Source organism: Poecile atricapillus, chromosome 1 (assembly GCF_030490865.1).
Source record: "Poecile atricapillus isolate bPoeAtr1 chromosome 1, bPoeAtr1.hap1, whole genome shotgun sequence".
NCBI lineage: Eukaryota > Metazoa > Chordata > Aves > Passeriformes > Paridae > Poecile > Poecile atricapillus.
The window spans coordinates 125939317-125959702 of NC_081249.1; the positions used below are offsets into that span (position 1 = coordinate 125939317).

A 20386-nucleotide genomic window follows, 5' to 3' on the forward strand; every position below is an offset into this window, starting at 1 on the left:
CAGCTTTAACACTGCACTTGGCTGGCTTTTCCACATTAGCCACATAATGAAAAACAAGAACACCACCAGCAATGTTATGTTACTCAGGATAAAGCTGTTAGGAAAGCACTTCCGAAACAAAGTTTAAGGTTCTGCAACTTGCTGGAAAGAGGTGAATTTTGACATTCTCTTTTTTGATACTACAAGCTTGTCTGGTTGCCAAGTTAATACATTACCATCTAAAATACACAGCCTTTGATTTAATTGGCAAATTTATATTCTCCTAGGCATACCAGAATATTTTAAGAATCATGATCACACATTCACATATTCAGGCCTAGTCATTATTGTAAACACTTAAGCTACTACAGACTCCCACTTTCTCAGAGTATCAAAGTACCCATGGACAGATATTCAATACTGATCAGATCATACAGAGATTATAATTTACAGACAAAGCAGTACTGGTATAATTTGTTTATTGTACTGTGAGCATCAGTATATATTAGAGACAAAGAAAACATGACTTCCAGGACAAAGAAAAAATACCCTGGAGATTCAAAATTTGCTCAATATCAATCATAGAGAACCTATAAATTATCTGCTGGAATGCTTTCAGCTCAAAAGCTTGGCTTCTACAATTACAGAACACTGAAGAATATAAGATGTTCTGGATCCCAAAAGCCACATAACCTAAGGTTAACTGTAAAAGACCTGAAAAGACATTAGGTAAAATTTATAAACCTGTCTTCTTCTGAGACAGATTGATCTTATCTCCAAGGCTCAGGGCCATTCCCTGTAACGAAAAGGAAGACAAGAATCATGACACAAGTACTTCACTTGAAAATAACTTTATCTCATCTATATTAAAATGGCAGTTCCATTTATAGAAATCTATGAAGTCAGTGGCATGGAAATTTCTAGCTGTTCACTTCTTTGTACATTTCATAGCGCTCACTTCCTTATCACTGGGTCTACATATATTATTGAAACAATGAAACTTGAGTTGGCAACTGTTACATGTGTTATCAACATGAAAAGCAGAAGAATAAAACTTATTTTAACCTTTTGACCTCCAACCATTTGAAAGAGGACTGCCAAGGGAGAAAGTACAACCGCCTGACCAGTTACTGAAATTGAACTGTTGAAAGTGCCAGTGCTGATACCAGCAAACTCAATGCACCACAGCTAAGGAAAATAATTTAATCACAGAGCCAGACAATATTGCACAGAAACTGAAGAACCATCAAAAGGAATTGCGTGAATAAATTCACATACTCAATAGCACAATGATTTCAAGATCAAACCATGCTGGCATATGTAATTGAACATAGTCTTATGTAGAAATGGCATGGTAACATATCAGAAACTTTTAGTTTAAACCAGTCCAAAATCTTTATAGTGACATCACATAAACTAAATGTTTTCTTTGAATATGAAAATTCTCAGATACTCCTTTACCGTACACTGTATGTTAAAAATACTTCTATTGTACACTGGTGTTTTTGCTTTATTTATTCCAAATCAAGTCTTTTTTTTTTTTGTTGGGAGGTAGAAAGTCTAAAATCCAAAGAAGACTCATCTATCTACAGAAAATATTCCTACTAAAACACCTGGCGTTTTGTTGTTTTTAAAAGGAATCAGTGAATAGCAATTACATGAATAAAAATTCAGTGTCTCACTGTGTGACACTGAGATGTGTAATTTGGTAGGAAAAACATCATGAAACCCTGGGGCATATTTGCTCTTTATTTAAAGCAAATAAAATATAAAATCCTATTTGCAGCGCTATGGACAAAATTGGGAAATCTCGGCGCAAAGGCCTATTTTAGGGTAACACACCAAGAGAAACGACTCTAAAAAATCTGTAAAGTTTTAGGAGTGCCTGGTACATTGTCCTAAAAATGGTGAGGATGGCAAGGAAGCCCCATTACCTGACTCTTGGCCCGGATCCGTATGTGACCAGTGACTGGCGCCTCCGGCCCCAGGTGAATCGGCTTCTCGATGCTCACATTGGCCAGGGCATCCTCTCCGAATATGGAACGGGCGTAAAGATTGGCTGCCATAAAGCCACAATAGCCTGAAAGTGCCTATGGAAAGCACATGGGAACTCTTAAAAGACCAAAATCCTCTAAACTTGGTTTAGGTTTGCCCCAAGTTCACAAGGCAGTTATCAATGTATCGAGTTTAAACTTCTTTCTTCACATGCAACGTTTTGTAACATGTGGGAATCAAGCACTGGGAAACAGTGGTGGCCTTTTTTTAGGATTCACTGGGAATTCTGCAGACTATAGAATTCATCAAGTCAAGGCAGGAGGGCATTTTATGGCTTGTTTTAACCAACAGCAAAATGGCAAAGAAGCTAAATAGCTACTATACTTAATTTGGCTACTGTACATGTAATAGCTATCATACATGCTATATATTAACAGCAAGTAGCTATTCTATATATTTATTTTGCTTTACAACAAAAAGGCTAAACTGCCAAAAGAAAGGTAAATTTTGTCAGAGAAGGAAGAAATATGGAGCTACTAAAAAAAACCCTTTATGTAAACAGATGATCCCATCAAGTCTATGCTACAGCTTAGCTACTATGAATCAAAATGCATATTCTGGTTTTCCAGCTTGGGACAACAGAGAATTTTGGTAACATTTATCTGCTTTTACTCATTTCAGAGTAAAACCATTGAGGTATATGTACAATTTCATATTGTAAGCAGGCATTTCTAAAAATATTACCAACAAATGTTGAACAAATTAAATAATAAAGCACAAGAACTAAAAAAGGTAACTAAAACTCTTCAAGAAATAGCTCACCTTCTCTGGAGTCAGGCATTTCATATTGGTTGACTTCAGTATGTGCTGTAAGTATTCATTTAAATCAATGATATTTGTATTCACTGTTACCTTTAAGAAGGAAAAAAAAAAGTCAATTACTTTAATTAGCACCTCAGGTATTTCTGAAATCTCTCCTTCGGGGCTCTATAAAGGAGAGAGATCACTTCTGCATTCCTCCTTGAGGAACACCATGCTCAGTAAGCTGGATGCACTTCCCACTAGGTGGTGGCATCATAGGAAGTCTTCTCTCCTGCATACACTTGTTAAGACGGAGAATTTCATGCCATTACCACAGTTTCTAAAACCTATTGGGTGAATATGATACTCTGTTGAACATCTAGATTCTCTACAGCAAACAGTGGACTACTTGTCTGAATACAGTTTACACATTGCCAGAACAAGAAAAAGCAATACCTAGTCCAAAGTTTGCTTTTAACCAGTGATAAAGATTCCTTTCATCTTCCCCTTTTAGCAGCAAAGTTCTCTGAGCTGCCTTGGCTTTATCATGTTGCATATTATGTGCCTTGTTTAATTTGTTTCTTAACATATTTCTTAGAAGGAGTTTACAAAGTGCTAAGGCTTCATACATCATGTATTACAATATATTGTGCACCAGTTCCCCCCAAGACATTTAAACCTAGTCTCAAGTAAGCACACCTATGTAGCACACAAGGCTCCAGTTCATGTAAAATATCTCTCATTCTGGTTTAATCATTCTACTCTATTCTTATATGATATTATCTCCCTTCAACCCTTTTTTTAGGTTTGGGCACCCTCAGTTACTATGAAGTGAAGCCCACCATCTTGCTGCTCTTACACAGCATCCAGAACTTTATGCTACAGCTGTACTGCAAAGCAGCAAGGTGTTGAAAGATGTTGCTGTCCCCCTGGCAGGGTTGACTGAACAACCTTTCAGAGCTCCCTTGCAACCCACAAGACAACGTGGTTAAGAACTGGAGAGGCTGAGCAGCACGAGTAATTCTGCAGCCTCAACACAAACTTGCACTTGTTGCCATCTCACCTTTGAGCCAAAATACACAGCAATTACCAGTCAGTTTGGACAGCTTCCATAAAGGAGGTAAAGCTCAATGCACACGACCTCTTTTGCAAGCCAAAAACCCAGTTACTGCATTGCTAAGCTTGTGAAGCTGATAAGATAGCCATAAGAGAATAAGCTACTTGAGGCAAACATCCAATGAGGATGATGAATGAGGTTTATGTGGCAATAGATAATGCTGCTGTAGAACAAGACACAGAATTGTATCTCATCAACAAAGTAACATACAGAATAAAAAACTAACTTTGTTTTCCCACTCAAATTCTGCCCACATCTGCCTGAACTCAGCATCTGTACAGGAAGCAGGCTGGATGTAATCCATGATGTCAATGTGAATATCACTGAGAACCACACAGTTTCTGTCGCTGGCTGCTCCAGAGACATCATACACTGCAAGAGAACACAAAAAAACATTTTTGAATGTTCCAAAAAGTGAATTTGCACTTAATAAGGGTGCTGAGGTATCACCTGCCAGTTAACAACAGTCAACCCTTGCTCAATCTCAGGCTGACCATCATCCTAGAGGTAGCACATTCTACAATGGATTTAAGCAACAGTGATATAGATTTTTTTTTCAAATCATCACAAAATATTTTTACATTGTAATTTAATTTCTTCTCCCAATATGAAGGGTTTTACTTATTTTTGAGCTCATTAAGCAGTTAAAAATGCAATGCATTCATGTTGATTTTGCACACGGAATTGTTTACTTACCAACATTACCAAAAATTATTCCATTTTCTGTTGAAGCGACTTTGACATTAGCTTTAATGTTTGCAAAATCATGTGGAGCAAGTGTCAGAGGAGATGGCTTTTCCACAAGTTTCAAGTCACCTGTGTAAAGAAATTGGGAGATGGAGATCAGGGAACACTAGCAGTACACAATGAACTTAGCTTTTGGAACAACAGCTTTTTATTTTCTTGACATTCAGTACGTGCATCTACAGAGCTGCACCAAACACCACCATAAAGATATTAGTTGATTTGGAACTGGTTGGGGTTTTTTTTTTTACAGTTTTCTAATTGCAAGATAAATTACATTATGTACAAATTTCAGTTAAAATATTGCTGTGTTCACCCAAACCTCACTGAAAACAAATACTGAATTAAATGGGCTTTGGATGGAACTTAGTATTAATTTTTTAACAAGGAAATGGTTAATTCTACCTTGTATTTTAATCACTGACATCATTGTAAAGCCCAACCCTTTAGTCAAGTGCCTCAAACCCAAAGTACAATGTCCAGCACTACAGGCACTAAGCTATTTATAAACAGGTCAAAGAACCCCTTGATTCTGAATATAATTGCTCCAAGAAAACACTAAGGGATGCATTTTTACTAACCCTTCAGCAAGCAATTGGAAAGACTCCTTAGTTCTATCAAACTGCAATTTGAGAACACAGCATGAACAGCATGAGCTCCACACAATGGAGTGATGCCTCAAGTCAGCTTTTGCAGTACATCAGCTGGGAAATACAAAACTCCACTTAACTGAGCTGACAAATAGAAAAATACAACCTATTAAATAATGCATTCTTTTGAGTTATTTCCATCATTAGTCTCATCTAATGATTTACAGAATTTTAGGAGAAAGGTTATGCCCCTCCAGTCATATTCACAATAGTGAAAAGTATGTAACATGAGTTCTCCTAGCATATTGTAAATGCATTTCAGCCCTTGACTGCCAAAGCAGGGGACAACTAATAAGAAGCTGGTTACTGTTCTTGAATTATCTGCTCCAGTGACTCCTCTAAGAGAAGCTAATGAAGCCTCAGGATTGTCCAAGCAAGACTCTGGTACAGCTGTTGGTACAGGGAATGGTTTCAGTTGAGAAAATGCAGTATTTAAGTATTTCAGGCTGAGTACAAAAACCACCAAGGGCAGATGGCTTTCTACTCCATACTAGTTGGGATTTTGACCTATTTTTATCCTCCTCTCTATGGTAGCAGCACAATGAAAAATAAGTACATCAGAAAACCTGTCTATATTTCAGGAAAAAAGGAGAATGGGAAATGGAACACTATGTTTTCAGTGATAAAATCTGACTATAGTTTATATCATCAGATTGCATTGTCAGTACATATAAAACTTCCACCAAATATTTTAAAAAGTGTATTTTTAAAGGCATTCAAAATGGTGACTAAGTGGCATCACTTTGGAAATGTTTCAGGAATTCCTTACAGCAGGGTAATGCCCAATTCCCAAAACCCCAGAGCTGCTTTGTTTGCAGCAGTCCAGCCCTCCTTACCCAGCGTGGCCAGCTCCAGGGTGCAGTTCTGCAGGGTGTCACTGGTCTGGTTGACCACGAGCACGTCCAGCACGATGTCGTACTGATTGACGTGGACATAGGCTTCTGCATACACAGGGTCTGAGAAACCTGTCAGCTGAGTGACCTGTGACACAAGCCAAGGGATTCACCTTCTCAGAAACCAGTTTAAAACACAGAATCATTCAAATAATGACTAAAAATAAGAATAAAGTACACCTAAATTGATTATTCTTTAATTTGAGCCTCCAAAACAAGTAGCCTTCCTTCACATGCCCACCTGCATACACACTACAATTTTAAACCCTCTCCAGAAGGGATAGGTATTTCTCTCTCAAGTATTCTGAACTTAAAGGATCCTATAATATGAACTGTAAAGCCATTTATTCTTAAGATGATCAGCAGCACAAGAAATGCTGACTTAAAATGAGAAGGTGATTTTAAACATCAAAAAGAATTCATCCAGTATTTCAAAGTCTGGGGGTTTAACTCTTAACTGCTGAATTACTCAAGTAATTTCTTCTCTTTAAACCTCCTCAGCAGGTTCTGCTAATCTGCAGAAAAAAAAGGCATAAAGAGTGAAATAAGGATGCACTGCACTTGGCAATAGGATACAGCAACCAAAGAAAGAGGTTCTTAATCACTTTTGGAATCCTTGCTCCCTTTTCCATGAACTTTATCAGGATCTTCAAACCAGCAAACCCTAATTTCTTCTCCACATTCCACCAGCTCAGCACTCTCCAAGTCTCCTTCTTGTTCTTCCTGTCCCCATTTGAGAAGGTATCAACTATAAGCACAAGTGCTTTTCTTTTTCTCCTGATCCCAACCAGGATATACCTGGGTCTTCCCAATCAACCAGCACAGTCTGGTTCATCAGTTCCAGTCTGCAATTCCTAAAGTCATCCCATGTATATATATAATTAAAGCACTGATTTCCCACTACCTTATTAAGTTTGGAAGCAAGAGGATCAGCAGCCTCTTTCCTCTGTGTGTTTCCCATTGCTGCAAGAAGGCTAAGCTGGAACTGGTCTTCTTTTGAGCTCATTTCATTTTTAGCAGTAAGCTGCATGAAGGAAATGGGATCATCTGGCTGAATTGTCACATTCCTCTTCTCAGATTCTTTCTGCAGGAAGAGAATATTTCAAGAATTCACAGTGAATTCCATTCCTTAGCACAGAAAAAGCAGTCAAATAATGGTTGACCTACACAGAGTCAAATGGTGACATTTCTGGGACCAGCTTGGACGTGAACATCTGTAAAAACTCCAAGTGTTTACGGTTACACACTTATAACAGCTCACCTTCTGGGAAAGTTTCTCCTCTTCTAGCTTGGCTGACAGCATGTGAGAGAGAGACTGCCTGCATTCCTTGTTGAAAATGTCATTCATGAGAGGAGAACATTCTGACAACACTTTCAGACACAACGAAATACGATCCACATCATCATCTGTAATTGGCTTCTTGGGAAGAGAAGACTTTCCCAAGTGGAGAATAGTGGCCATCAGCAGCATAGCTTCAGCATTAAAGGACTGAGAAGGAGCACAAAGAGAATGGAAGAAAGTTATTGCATTTTCCACAGCTTTAAAGAAGTGTTGACTTCTGACATTTATAAAAAGGTGTGCATTAATTGAATCATAACATCTCTGAACAGACTGCTTAGTTTTTTAGTACTTGCTATCTGAAACCAAGCAGAATGATTTAGAAAAATAGCTGGAAAGCAGCAGGTCCTGTTTGTGATCCAAACTACCATTATTATCCATTCACATAAATGGCACTTCACTTTGGACTTAACCTGTTTTGCATCTGTTTAAAAGAAAAGAGCAACAAGCAGCTCTTCCTTGAATGTGAAAACACAAGAGACAACTCACATTTTGTTTCTTCTTTTCCTGAACTAGGGAGGAATAACGCAAAGCAATCTTGGTTAAAGTTGTAGCAAGGGAAGCCGCAACAAAGAAATCTCCATCCAGCAAGAATCCCCGTAAGGGAGGTCTGCAAAGACAAATGATACTCAGAAAACTACTTTTGGATGACAATCTTCAGCCTACTTCTCTTGATACCTTAATTTTGATAGCAAAGTTTCAAGCAAAATAAGCTTGAAACACCTCAAAAGGTTGGGTTTTTTACTTCTCACAGTCATTTTCCATACACAGAGATTTTTACAAGTCACACAGTCACTTCCACATGGACTAGAGAGATAGGTGTAGGAGTGTAAGGGAAGAAAATATTTTAATCTGAAGGCAGTATCTCTGTATCAAACTAAAACTGTGAGAGACCCTTCTATGTAAAAAAAGCAACTAGAATTTGGGATATCATAATTAATAAAGTTCTTATTGATACAGTAAGCTTCGATTACAAATCCTAAGCAACTGGGAAACTTCCTATTGGATACTATCTAGTTGGGAAAATAGCTTCAAACAGGAAATTCCCTCAACCACTGAAATCTCTATGAGAGATAACACCACTCAAATAAAAAAAGATAAAAATTAACCAAGACATTCCTGGCCAGGCATGAAATCATAAATACCTGTCTTCTTCCTTTTTGGCAGGTCGGGAACTGCTAAGAGCACTTTGTGTTGCATAAGTGCCCATCTCTGTCACTAATTTTTGGGCTGGACCCACAGACACCTCTTCTTCAGGTTTGAGCTCACCAGCTTCTTTCTTGATTTCAGATTCTACTATTGGGATCTAGAAATGAGCAGGAAGAAACTGTTACATTTAAAATGCATTTTTGTTCTGCAGAAGGTTTTAATAAAAATTATCTGCTATTACTGAAGTTTTTATAAACAAAATGTCAACTACAGTGCAATGGTTTGGGGAGAATTTGAGGAAATAAGCAGATATTGAAAAACATACAAAAGCTTCCTACACATGCAACAAAGCTCTCATTCATCAATTGGATTTTGTCAGAGAAGTCTTCCTCTCAGAACAACCCAGACTTAAAGCACTTTTTCTTTGCTACTGGATATAATGAAATCATATCTTAAAACTGCTAGAATTTTCTGAAATAAGGAATTTCCCAATCCTCTTCTTAATAGATATCACTTATTGAGCTGAATAGCAGTTCAAGTATGCTACTTGAAAAAAATGACTAGTGAATGCAAAACCCTGACTGCTTTTTACTTAAGATTTCCTGTGCACATGCCATCACACATCACAAATCCTCTAAACATTGTTGCATCTTACTTGATCTTTCTAAAATACCTTTTTCTCAAAAAACCCCACTGCCTAATGGCAGGAAAAACCATGAAGAGCCAGTAAACAGAAAAACCCCCAAATACACAGACCTCTCCGAGTGATCTGCGAACCTCTGTCATTACACTTTGTATGTCCTCCTTTGTGCTGCAATATTCTCCAAGGATCCATAACGCTCCTCGATAAATCCTAAGACAAAAACAGTAACTTAAATCATGCTTTCATGATATACTCAAACTAGCACCAAGAAAAGTGACTTATGGTCAGGTAGTAAGGCCAGTTCCAAAGGACACAACTGACCAAAGCAAGTTAAATCAAAAGCAATTATCCTTTCAGCCTCAGTAAATTCATGAACAAGTACATCAAATTAGATCTATTCTCTGCTACATATTTATGGGAACAGACAATGGTCAAATAAGAGATTTTTAGGCTTTAGGCATCAGCTTGATCCTGCGTGAAACTAAGTCACACAAGGTTCTCACTCTTGCATGAGAAATCATAAGGAGGAATCCAAACAGTCCTTGAAGAGGGAAAACAACTTTTGCAGGTTTTGTTTGGATCCTTGTTTACTTGTAAGAAACAGTCAAGGGGTGTTTTTCCCAATAGACCAGTGATGGTGATGTGTTGGTTTAATGACCAATGAGAGTTTTACCTCTAGCACCTTCTCAGACCTGTCTATAAAAGAAGATCTGGAATAATAAAACTTGCTCTCTTGTGCAACCCAGAAGAGAGTCAGTGTCGTGCTTCCGTGGCCGTTCCTTATATAGCACAACACATATTTATTTCCATCTGTGTTAATCCTGACATACACAAAATTAAATTTTATTGTGATCATAATGAAATACTCTGCTGCATGTGAATAAAGTCAGCTCTAAATTCTCCATTTAACTGAGACAAACTAATTTTTCCATTATAGAGGAGAACATAAAAAACCAGAACAAGAATGAAGATTAGGAAGAGAATAGCAAAGCTTCGGTGGGTTTTTTTTACCCCAGTTAATGAGATTACAATGGAGATGGGATTCAGAGTTTTCTGTGCATTAGGAGAATGACAGAGTGCTCTTCTGATACACAGAAATTCTCATATGACTTAACCTTTACAGACCCATCAGCAAGCAAAGTTTTTAGAGCCCTGAAAGGTACTAGAAAAGCTTTATAGTTCGTGAAGTTCAGTCTATGTTAGTTTAGGTTTTCTAATAAATGTACAGTATTTCTAGTTGCCTACAAATGCAAATTCCTCAGGAATTCTGTTTTAACAAATATATTGCTTTATGTCTGGCCTTCATCAACAACACTATTTCCTAGCATGTAGAACTACATTTATCAACTGCATTATAGAAATAAAAATTGAATTTCCTTATTCAATGCAATAAATACCCAATTTATCTCTTGTACAAGTAGGCAAGAAGAAAGCTGTACCTAGAAATCCTCTACCCCAAAATAACTCAGTTTCAGTCACTCTCCGTGGGTCACATGGATTTTGGTACATATTTAATACATTCAATGCAAGTGAGCCACAGGTGCTCCAATGTCTGTTTGATATATTGTGGACTCACTTGACAGATTTAATAGCGTGAAAGACTTCAAGCATCTTCTCAACAATAAGAGGTCTGAGGTTATCAAATCTCTGGATCGCTTCCCGCACAAACTCCAGGACGTCGGCGGCTGCCGCTTCATTGTTATCACTGAGGAACTCCATCAGCTGCCACAGAAGGGTGAACATCAGCACAAACAGCAGCACAGAGAAGCTTGTACAATAACACTTCCCTTCTATGTTCAGAAAAATAAAACTCCTTATGTATCTCCAATGAAAAAAACCTGAAGTCAAACAACCTTAAGTAATAAACATAGTAACATAGCAACATAGTAAACAAAGCAAACAAGTACCAACTATCATATTCCCAAACTGTTTTTTTAGTGATACAAATTATTGCACTTTTAAAGGTCCTCTTCAGCTCATATTCTTCAAAAACATATAAAAATAGTCTCAGAAGAGGAACAATTACAGCATCAAAAGTCCTATGTTTCCTTAGGAATTAAAAGCAGCATTGCTTCTGTGAGGTCACTATTAGGAACACCTGAGCTCCAGCAATTCTGCAGGTGTTGGGTATAGGTGTAACACATTTAATGACAAAATAATGAAATATTTGCATACCACTGGAATAACATTTGCAGCCATGTCTGGGAAGCGAACACTACAGGAGTGCAGTGTCCGAACCAGAAGCTGTCTGTACTTGTCTGTATCTTCGTGCTCTGTCACATTATTAGTTTTAATCACTTCCTTCTTCAGAACAATCACAAGCTGCAGAAAAGATCAAATCAAATTTTTTAAAAAGTGCCATTTTTCAAAAGAAAGAAAACAGTGTAATGAATCAAAAGCACATGTAATTTACCTCCTCCACATTTCTTGAAGACACAAGATCCAGAGCCAGCTGAAGGGTTTTTTTGCGCACTTCTAGATCTGGGGTGCTCAATACTCTGAGGATGTCCATAACCAGATCCTGAAACAGTAACAAAGTGTTTTGCCATTTAAAAAATTACTTCCTCTTCATACAATTCTAAACTTCAGTCCTCAAGGATTTTCAAAGCCCTTCTGGATACATAATATATGATCTACTGACAAGCAAGCAACAAGCATTAGAACTTCTCAGTGTTCATCCAATACATTCTACACCTACAAACCAGTCTCCTATGCAGCTACACCATTAAACCTTACAACCAGCACAGCACTTGTCATTGTTCATTCTTTTAGACAATACAAGCAGCCAAGTCATAAACATAAAAGTTCATCCAAGATGTTTTTACCAAAAACATACCAATAGGAAACTGAAACTTAGGAAGTTCTTTTCTCCATACATTGCAATGGAAGCTTTGTTATTAAAGGCTTTTCTTTCCTAAGGCTTACAGGAAAGAGACAGCTTACATACCTGCAACACTCGTTCGTGGGAGGGGTGCTCTTTTAACTCAATCAACCGATCCAAGACAATCAGCTTCACATTATTATCACTTTCTTTAATAATCAAATCTATGTAGCACTGGGCAGCAGCCTAAAATTAAAAGGATCAAAACATTTTTTTAGTCAAGAAGAGGAGAAACTGAAAAAATTTCTGAAAGTGAGGAAAAGACTCCTTCTATTTTACAATTCAAGCAGTTACTCATAGTTGGCACAGAAATTAACTCGATAAACAGACTTTAAATTTTTTTGTCCACCATGTTACAAAAATCACACATGAAGGCTCACAATGGCATCAGCTTACTGTACACAGACTTGACTTCAAAGAAAGATGTAAGATAGGTTATATGACATGCTTTGGGTCAGCTGTGAAATATGCAACAGGGCATGAAAACCAACTTAAAAGAGTTGGCAGTGTTAGCCTATCTAAATTAGGTTTTAATGACAGCTTCTATGTACAATGTGTCTACTCAACAAAAACAAGTATGCCAAACCAAGAATGTTATAATTCATACTTTCCCTGACCTCTGGAAATTACATTTTACAATGCTGTAAATGTATGCATAACCTATCTTTTAAATTTCCATACAAATTCAAAATTTCTAAGTGACCTAAAATAATCAGCTGTACAAATACAAAACTAAGAGCCCCATGTCAATCAGTAATCAACACGAATCTTCACTGCTTTATGCTTCTACCCTGGTCTGAAATTAGTCATATTCAAGAGTAAAAAATTTCATCCAATCTCAGAAATCTTCAGCTGTAGTCTGCTTTGCTAACTAGGCCAAGTAGATTGTAGGTTTGTCCAACAGTCTGCACAGTATTCAAGCTTGTCCCCTACCAAAGTGACAAGAAGTCCACTAGCTCCAGGTCTGCTCAGTCTTTTTTTGTGGTCAGTTCTAAGAGATACTTTAAGACAGTGTTTCACCTGAGAAGTGTTGTACAGCCCAGTTTACTAAAGCCCTCACTCCTAAGTATCAACATGCATCACACAGCACTCATTTCAGTGCACTGGAAACATCACTTTCATACCTTGATTGCTGTGGGTGCACTGGAGAGTGTAACCAGAGTACCTGCAGCCTCATACTTTACTGCAGGACTCGAGGACTGCAGGAGGTTGTAGATGCAGCGAATGAACCGAGCTCTCTCCGATGGATTCGCATGACAGACCTCAATAAAAAATGATCTATGGTTGGCACATAAACAAAAGAACAATCCTACAGCTTACCTGCTCCACTGTCTTACAGAGAGGACAAAAATTAATCAAAAGGTGACAACCTTTTGTCATTCACAGCTGTAAAAATCTAATTACAAAAGCTCTTCAAAAGCTGTTCTCAACAACTCTGAGTAATGCTACAGGGTCTTAAAATTTCCCATCAAAAGGAAGGGCAGAGCTTCTAACAGCTTCTCTAGGAGATGCCCTGCTCATGCCCATGAAGACCACTCTGATAATACAGTCCCCATCACAGCAAATCTGGTGAGACTTATTGCTCTATACAGTGCACACTTGAACTCTATCATTTCAAGAGACAAATCTTATTCAGCTGTATTATCCAATGATATATTCCTGACATGGACAAGAAGCCAGCTAAATCACTTTCCCAGCAACATTCTATCCCTTTTTAAAAAAGTCTAATATAATTCTGTAAATTAACATGAGCATTTATTTCAAATGTGCCAGAACATTTCCCTTTTACCTTGTAAATTAGTTCAACAATAACTAACTGCAGTATGTCACCAAAGGTCTGCACTTGGTCAATACATGTGCTCAAATAATCCAAAGCTCGATCCTACACAAACAGAAGATAAATTATTTTATATTATTCAGAGGTTGCTCACGCAGTTGAGTCTTAAATCAAAACACATTCCAAAAATCAAAATACAAAACAGCCTTTATGCAACGCTTCAACGATTTAGGAAAACACTGTAGACCTAAAGAGCAAAATAATCCATCCTGTCTATAGAGGGCAAAAAGAGAGACAGAGTAACGGGAATTAGGCAAAAAAGGCAATTGCCTGTAGAAGAAGTAATCCAAAACACTAAACAGAAACTGCCATTTCTTTCCCATGCAACTAAAAAAGCTTTAGAACAGCAGATAATGGAGTGCTTCTCAGGGTGGTTATGCTCACATTTTTCAGCACCTTCACCAAATAGAGTAGTTCTCATTTAAAATAAAGAGAGCACTAAAGACCAACATTATCACCACCAAATATCCCACAAAAGCATTAACACTATCATACATGGGGTTTTTTTTATGAATACAAGTAGTTTGTATTACTAACAAACTACTGGCTAGTTACCCAGTATATTTACAATTATTAAACCAAATGACTTTGAAGGCAGGTATCCTTACCTGATCTGCATGAATTAGCATCATAAATGCATTTCTTTTGCAGCTTGCATCTTTCTCATTCACCAAGAAATCGTGGATGAGTTCAGGAGCGTCAGGTATAAGGTGTTCAAAGTTCCTTTACAAGAAAAAACTGTAATTAAAAGAGCTGCTGGAAAGGAGCAGAACCCAAGGATTCCCATTAGACAGCAGAGAAAAGGCAAACAAACAAATTCTAAGCACCACACTAGGGAGTAATAAATATTTGAGTTCTCAAAAACCAAAGGCAGTCTTGGTCTTGGGCAAGCAGGATTGTGCCTGGTTTCTGCATTTACCTGTAGATGGTGTAAATTGCCAGGACGGCGTTGCGGCGCACGTAGCTGTGCCGGTGCTCCAGGCACGCGCGGATGGCCGGCATCAAAGGCTCCAGCAGCTCTGCTTCCTTCAGCTTGCACAGGAAGCGGAGAGTGGAGCCTCGGATAAACTCATTTGGGTGCTGGAGATCCTAAAAGCAACAGGAGACATATCTGAAATGCCAGACTCTCCAGATGAATGCACTTGCCACCTTCTCCCACACTCAGCTTTCACATGGAACAAGCTCCCAACATCTCCAATGACATCTCCCTGTTTCCTCAAGAAATGCTCTCCTAAAGCGCTTTAAAAACATGTATTTATGTGCAATAAAACTTATAAAGCATGTAGGATTTTTTTTTCTGGATTGTATTTGTTTTCTCTGATTACCATGGCTGTGAAAGCTCAGCCTGTGGGCATTCCTGCACATTGGATACAAACTTCTTGTATATATTAGCTCATCTGTTTCCAACCCAGTCCCAGAGTTAACATCTTCATGAAGGTGTTCCCAAATATACCATAACAGTGTCCTTCTATGACCCATGGCTTGTCCCAAAATGCCTGGAAGATGATAACTGTGTTCCCCTTCACCTTTGATGTTCACTGACAAGGAAACAGAACACTAAACTTTTGTTAAGTTGTACCAGTAAAAGAACACAAAACCCCTTGGTAGTAGATCTGCTGCCTGTCTGCAGTCAGCCAACTCTGAAGCACTGAGACACAACTGATAGGAAGGAAATGCTGAGCACAAACACTGTTAATATTTATTCAGTAACACAAAATGATAGCCCTTCTATAAAGATCCAGCAGAGGAATAACCAATGAAATAAACAAGAGGCTACCTTTCTGTACGCATCGCACACGAGGATCATTTCCTGCAGGAGCCTGCCATCTGGAGTGGTCTTTGGCACAATCTCCCAGAACACCAGCAGCAGTTTTTTGATAGTATGGTCTTGAAGAGGCAGCACAAAACGTATGATGGTCATCAGGAGCCCAGGCAGCTTCTCACCATTAAGAATCATAATGATTACTTTCTTCAAGGCCTCTGTCTTCAACTTGACATCTCCTTTTTCTAAAGGAGGAAATGAAGTGAGGAAGGGTGACATGTCACAGCTATTTTAACAGGCATACTGATCTTCAGTGTCAGAAGACACAAACCCCTCTGAAGGAGTGAAATACAGCATATCAATAAAATCCATGCCTTTACTTCTACTAAAGGATAAAGAGGAAGCAAGAGATATTTAAAAACAAGCATGGAATTCAGACTTAGGCTGAGATCAATATATTGGAATTGAAAGAGTTCAAATTCCAAGGTTGTTTTAACGTTTAAATTTATACCAGGATAATACAGTGTGCTCTGGTGTCACACATATACCAGAAACTAACACTGTTGTTTTTGCCAGCACATTCCACCATGCACTGAACAAATGACAACACAATTTGTTGCTTATTCCAAAAAAAATCTGTTCAAATCTGCCTTAGCCCAAGCAGGTATTAGTTAAAACTCTCAAAAAAAAAAAAAAAAAAAAAAAAAATCTGATTTTGCACAGACTGTGGAGAACACGAAAGCACATAAATTAATATCATGGTTTCTCAAAATACAGCAAACAGGAACATATATCTTCCAGAACTCAACAGAAAATAAACATCAAACTGACTTGTTTTAGCTTATAAAATGTAAATATTCTAGGAAAGGCAGGATGAGAGAATAATTCAGGTAAGATGGAGCATCCTTCAATCACTGTCAATACTTGCCCAGGTCATTTTTTAAGCTGATTTCAGAAGGTGGCTCTGAGTCCATGGGAACGTTGATCAACGTGTAACACACGTTCTCTGCAGCAGTCATAGCTCTGGGTTACAGGAGTTCTCTCAAGGGAAGAATTATTTTCACACAACTGTCAGATAACCTAAAAACCAAGCAAACAAAGCCATTCCAAAGTTAAAAGATTTTATTAACAAACACAAAAACATTATTATAACTGACTTAATGGCTGGAAGGCATTGCTGGGTCTCTTGAGAAGCTGCATGCAAAAGCCTTCTTGCTTTGCTGTTGCCCTAAAATATTCCCGTGAGCACCACAAAGATGAAGAGCATGACGTTTTTCAGAGACAACAGAAAATGAACAAAATCTTTCCAATATTTTGGGCATAGTCAGGAATAACAGAAGTGTACAGGGCACCTGGCTGAAGCCAAATGGATTCAGCAGATTCTCCATCCTGGAGTCATTCCCTGATCCCAGCTGTATATTCCCACTACCTTCTCTGCACTCCTGTGCCCCTCCAGGTGAACAACCCAAGCTGCAAAATCAGCTGAAAAACTTCAAAGGAAAAAGAAAAAACAAAAATATAAAGTTCTGGACTCAACTAACGAGATGAATCAGTCTGTGCAGGAAGCCTTGAAGATGAGCATGAGATCCAACAGAGCAGAAACCAAGGATGGGAGAAAAGATAATGTGATGGAGAGTGAAGTTTTTACCTGCCAGGGATCATTAGATCAGCTCAACTCTACTGTCTCCACTAGACACTAACAAGGAAACCAAGCCTTTTTATGATGAAAAAGGACAAGAAGGCTACAGATCTATCAAAGCTGCTGTGTGCCTGGTGGTCCACGTAATAAAATCTGCTATTAAGCTCAGTTCTCATTCTCATGTTTGCTTTTTCCTTATATAATAGATACCTAAGCTCAAATCAACCTTTTTGTTGTATCAATTTTCATTCTCATGTTTGTTTATTCTTTATATAACAGACATCTAGGACTAAATCAACCTTTTTATTCTATTTCTTAAGTAATGAAAAATGCTCAAGCTCGAGCTTGCTTGGCTAATTCTGCGCTACTACACTGACAAGCACAAGCCAAGCAAACTGTTACTGTTTCTTACATGAGCAATTTTGTACTTTCTACAGAAATTGTGTCAAAATAAATCAGCTTTTATTGGCATTAACTGTCTGGAAGTCTTAGAATCCCTTTTCTCATGAAATGGGCACCCAGAGAACCTCACCCTGAGCAGGGAAGTTGTGCTGAGCTGGGTTGCTGCCTCTTTCCACAGAAGCCAACAATTCACATCAATCAGCAGCACAACAACCACCCAAAAACTAACTGCAGTACAAACTTTTAAGGAAACACTCCTATTTCTGTTATGAATTCTGTATTTTAAGGCCTAGAAAATGTAACCTTGCTGCTTACAAATATCTACATAAACATAAAGCACTCAATGACTGGATGTGGCACTTAGTGCCATGCTCTAGTTGAGGTGGTGATCAGTCAAAGGTTGGATTTGATGATCTCAGAGGTCTTTCCCAATTGTTTTCTTGCCTCAGCAGCAGCTTTTTTGCTTACTTTTCCTATGCTGCTACCCAGAACTCCTGCCTCAAAGCTCTGCAGCCAGCACCTTCACCTACAAGAACAAATCACACAGACCACAGTGTAGATCCTTGTGAAAGCAGGGCAGGTATCCTTACTCATACAAAGACCTCTGCTGCAGAAGTTTCCAAAATCACGATCAAACATGTGTCTGAAGTGTGATAAATGAGTGTGCTTTGGGCTCTAAAAGCAGCAGTATAAAACAACTCTCCTAAAACACAGAGCTGGGAGATTTGGCAGGGGGAACCACCACCTGGTTTTCCTCCTTGCAAGGCACAAAGACTTGAAATCAGTTTGATCGTTGAGAGCTCACACGGAGGCAGATGTAGGTGCTGTTTTAACTCTGCAGCAATAATATCTCTGTCACCTGTGGTGAGTCACAGAACGATTTGGGTAGGAAGGGATCTTAAAGATGAATTAATTCCAACCCTCTGCCATGGGCAGGGACATCTTTCACTAGCCCAGGCTGCTCAGAGCCCCATCCAAACCGGCCCTGAACATTTCCAGGGATGGGGCACCCACAGCTGCTCTGGGTAACCTGTGCCAGAGCCTCGGCACTCCAGGAAATCGAAAGTTACAGAGTTTATAGAGCCCAGGAAGACAAAAAGCCACGCCTGCTCGCCACCTACATCCCTGGGGAGCCTTAGGAACGGAGGCACCTAATGAACCAGAACCTTCAGAATGCACCGCTTTACTGATGCACAAATACAATGCAGAGTGTTCAAAGTGTTTACTGAAAAAACCCGACAAGCTCAGAGCCAGCTGAGGGGTATTTCTCCCTTAATATCCCAGTTCCTACTTCCAGCCCAAACCCGGGCATTTGAAGCTATGAGGCAAAACTTCCCTCAACGCCCGCTCCCGCCTGCCATTCCTCAGGGTAAACCCCGAGACGCGAAGCCCTCCCCGCGCCACAAACCCTCCCACAAGCGCCCCGCGCCCCCGGGGCCCTGCCGGGGGTCACCGGGAAGATGCCGGCGGGGCCCTGAGGCCTCGAGCCTTGCGGCGCCCAGCGGAGAAGCGGTGCCCGCCCCCTCCCCCCGGTCCCGCGAGGCCGCCGCGGGCCGGCCGTGCGGCTCCGTACCGGGCGGTGGGGTCGGGCCGGTCCCGGTGCGGAGCTGAGCCCGCGGCGCTGCCGCTCCGGCGATGGCTGACGTGGAGCCGCGCCCGCCCCAGCCACATCGCGCGTACGGCGGCCGCGGCGGGACACGCCTCCCGGCAGCGCGAAAGGGGCGGTGCCCCCGCGCGGGGAAAGGCGGCGCGAGGAGGGGCTGCCCCTGTGACGTCACGGGCACGAGCGGGGCTTTCCCGCGCGGGGGGAGCGGGGAGCCTCGGGATGCAGGAAAACACCGGGAAACAGCGGCCGAAATGAAGATTAAAAACCCCGCAAGGGCAGACAGAGAGACAGATAGATAAATAAATAAGGGGGAAGCAATTAGATAAATACAACAACCACCGCCAAAGAAACAAACCAAAAAAGCCCAAAAAACAAAAAAGCCCCCCCAAAATAAAACCCCAAAAACCAAACAAAATGCCCCCCAAAAGAACGAATAAAAAACCCCAAAACCACATAAAACAACAACAACAAAAAAATCCTAACAAAAAAACCCAAACAAAAACCTAAAAGAACAAACAAAAAACACAACAAGCAAAAAATACAATAAAAGGGGGGTGGGAAATGGTAAAAAAGAAAGAAAAATAAGAGGCCAAATAAATGGGTGGGGAAAAAAGTAATTGGGGGAAATTACTAAGGAACTGGAAAATATATTACAGGAAATGAATAAAGAGGAGGGTACATGAATAAGTAAATGAAAACCTGAGAGAAAATGGGGGGGTAAACCAAGGGAGAGAAGAAAACAATGGAGGGGAGAAACAAAGGGAGAGAAAAAAACAATGGGAGGTGGAAAAACAAGGAGGGGGAAGCAAGGGGAAGGAAAGGAAGGAAAAAACCAAAGCGAAAATAAATAATTAGGAGAAAAAAATAACAGTGAAAAATTAAGGGGAAAAATGAAAATGACTAAGAGGGGGAAAATGAGTAAGGGGGGGAAAGAAATAAATAAAAAAGG

General features: G+C 39.5%; 1 protein-coding gene across 1 annotated transcript; it reads right to left on the reverse strand.

Annotated features, from left to right (window-relative positions):
* Window positions 1-441: 441 nt before the first annotated feature.
* COPB1 (COPI coat complex subunit beta 1) lies at window positions 442-19558 on the reverse strand. The gene is made up of 22 exons (XM_058854626.1): window positions 19405-19558; window positions 16719-16870; window positions 15806-16035; window positions 14948-15117; window positions 14637-14751; window positions 13981-14073; window positions 13316-13453; window positions 12258-12377; window positions 11724-11831; window positions 11486-11632; window positions 10887-11032; window positions 9424-9520; window positions 8664-8824; window positions 8008-8128; window positions 7441-7668; window positions 7084-7263; window positions 6123-6267; window positions 4589-4708; window positions 4119-4264; window positions 2797-2886; window positions 1914-2069; window positions 442-775 (listed from the first exon to the last, which is right to left on the reverse strand). Exons 2-22 carry the CDS (start codon window positions 16807-16809, stop codon window positions 716-718), a joined length of 2862 nt encoding a protein of 953 aa, XP_058710609.1. The 5' UTR covers window positions 16810-16870; window positions 19405-19558; the 3' UTR covers window positions 442-715.
* Between the last annotated feature and the right edge of the window lie 828 nt (window positions 19559-20386).

What these genes read in the sequence shown, in the direction of transcription:
- COPB1 (XM_058854626.1), bottom strand. Translation starts at nt 16,809, where the DNA reads ATGACTGCTGCAGAGAACGTGTGTTACACGTTGATCAACGTTCCCATG. An exon ending in CTGCAAATGTTATTCCAGTG is followed by an intron (nt 11,033 to 11,485) that starts GTATGCAAATAT and finishes CTTCTGTGGCAG; the next exon opens with CTGATGGAGTTCCTCAGTGA. An exon ending in AATAATTTTTGGTAATGTTG is followed by an intron (nt 4,265 to 4,588) that starts GTAAGTAAACAA and finishes GTTCTCTTGCAG; the next exon opens with TGTATGATGTCTCTGGAGCA.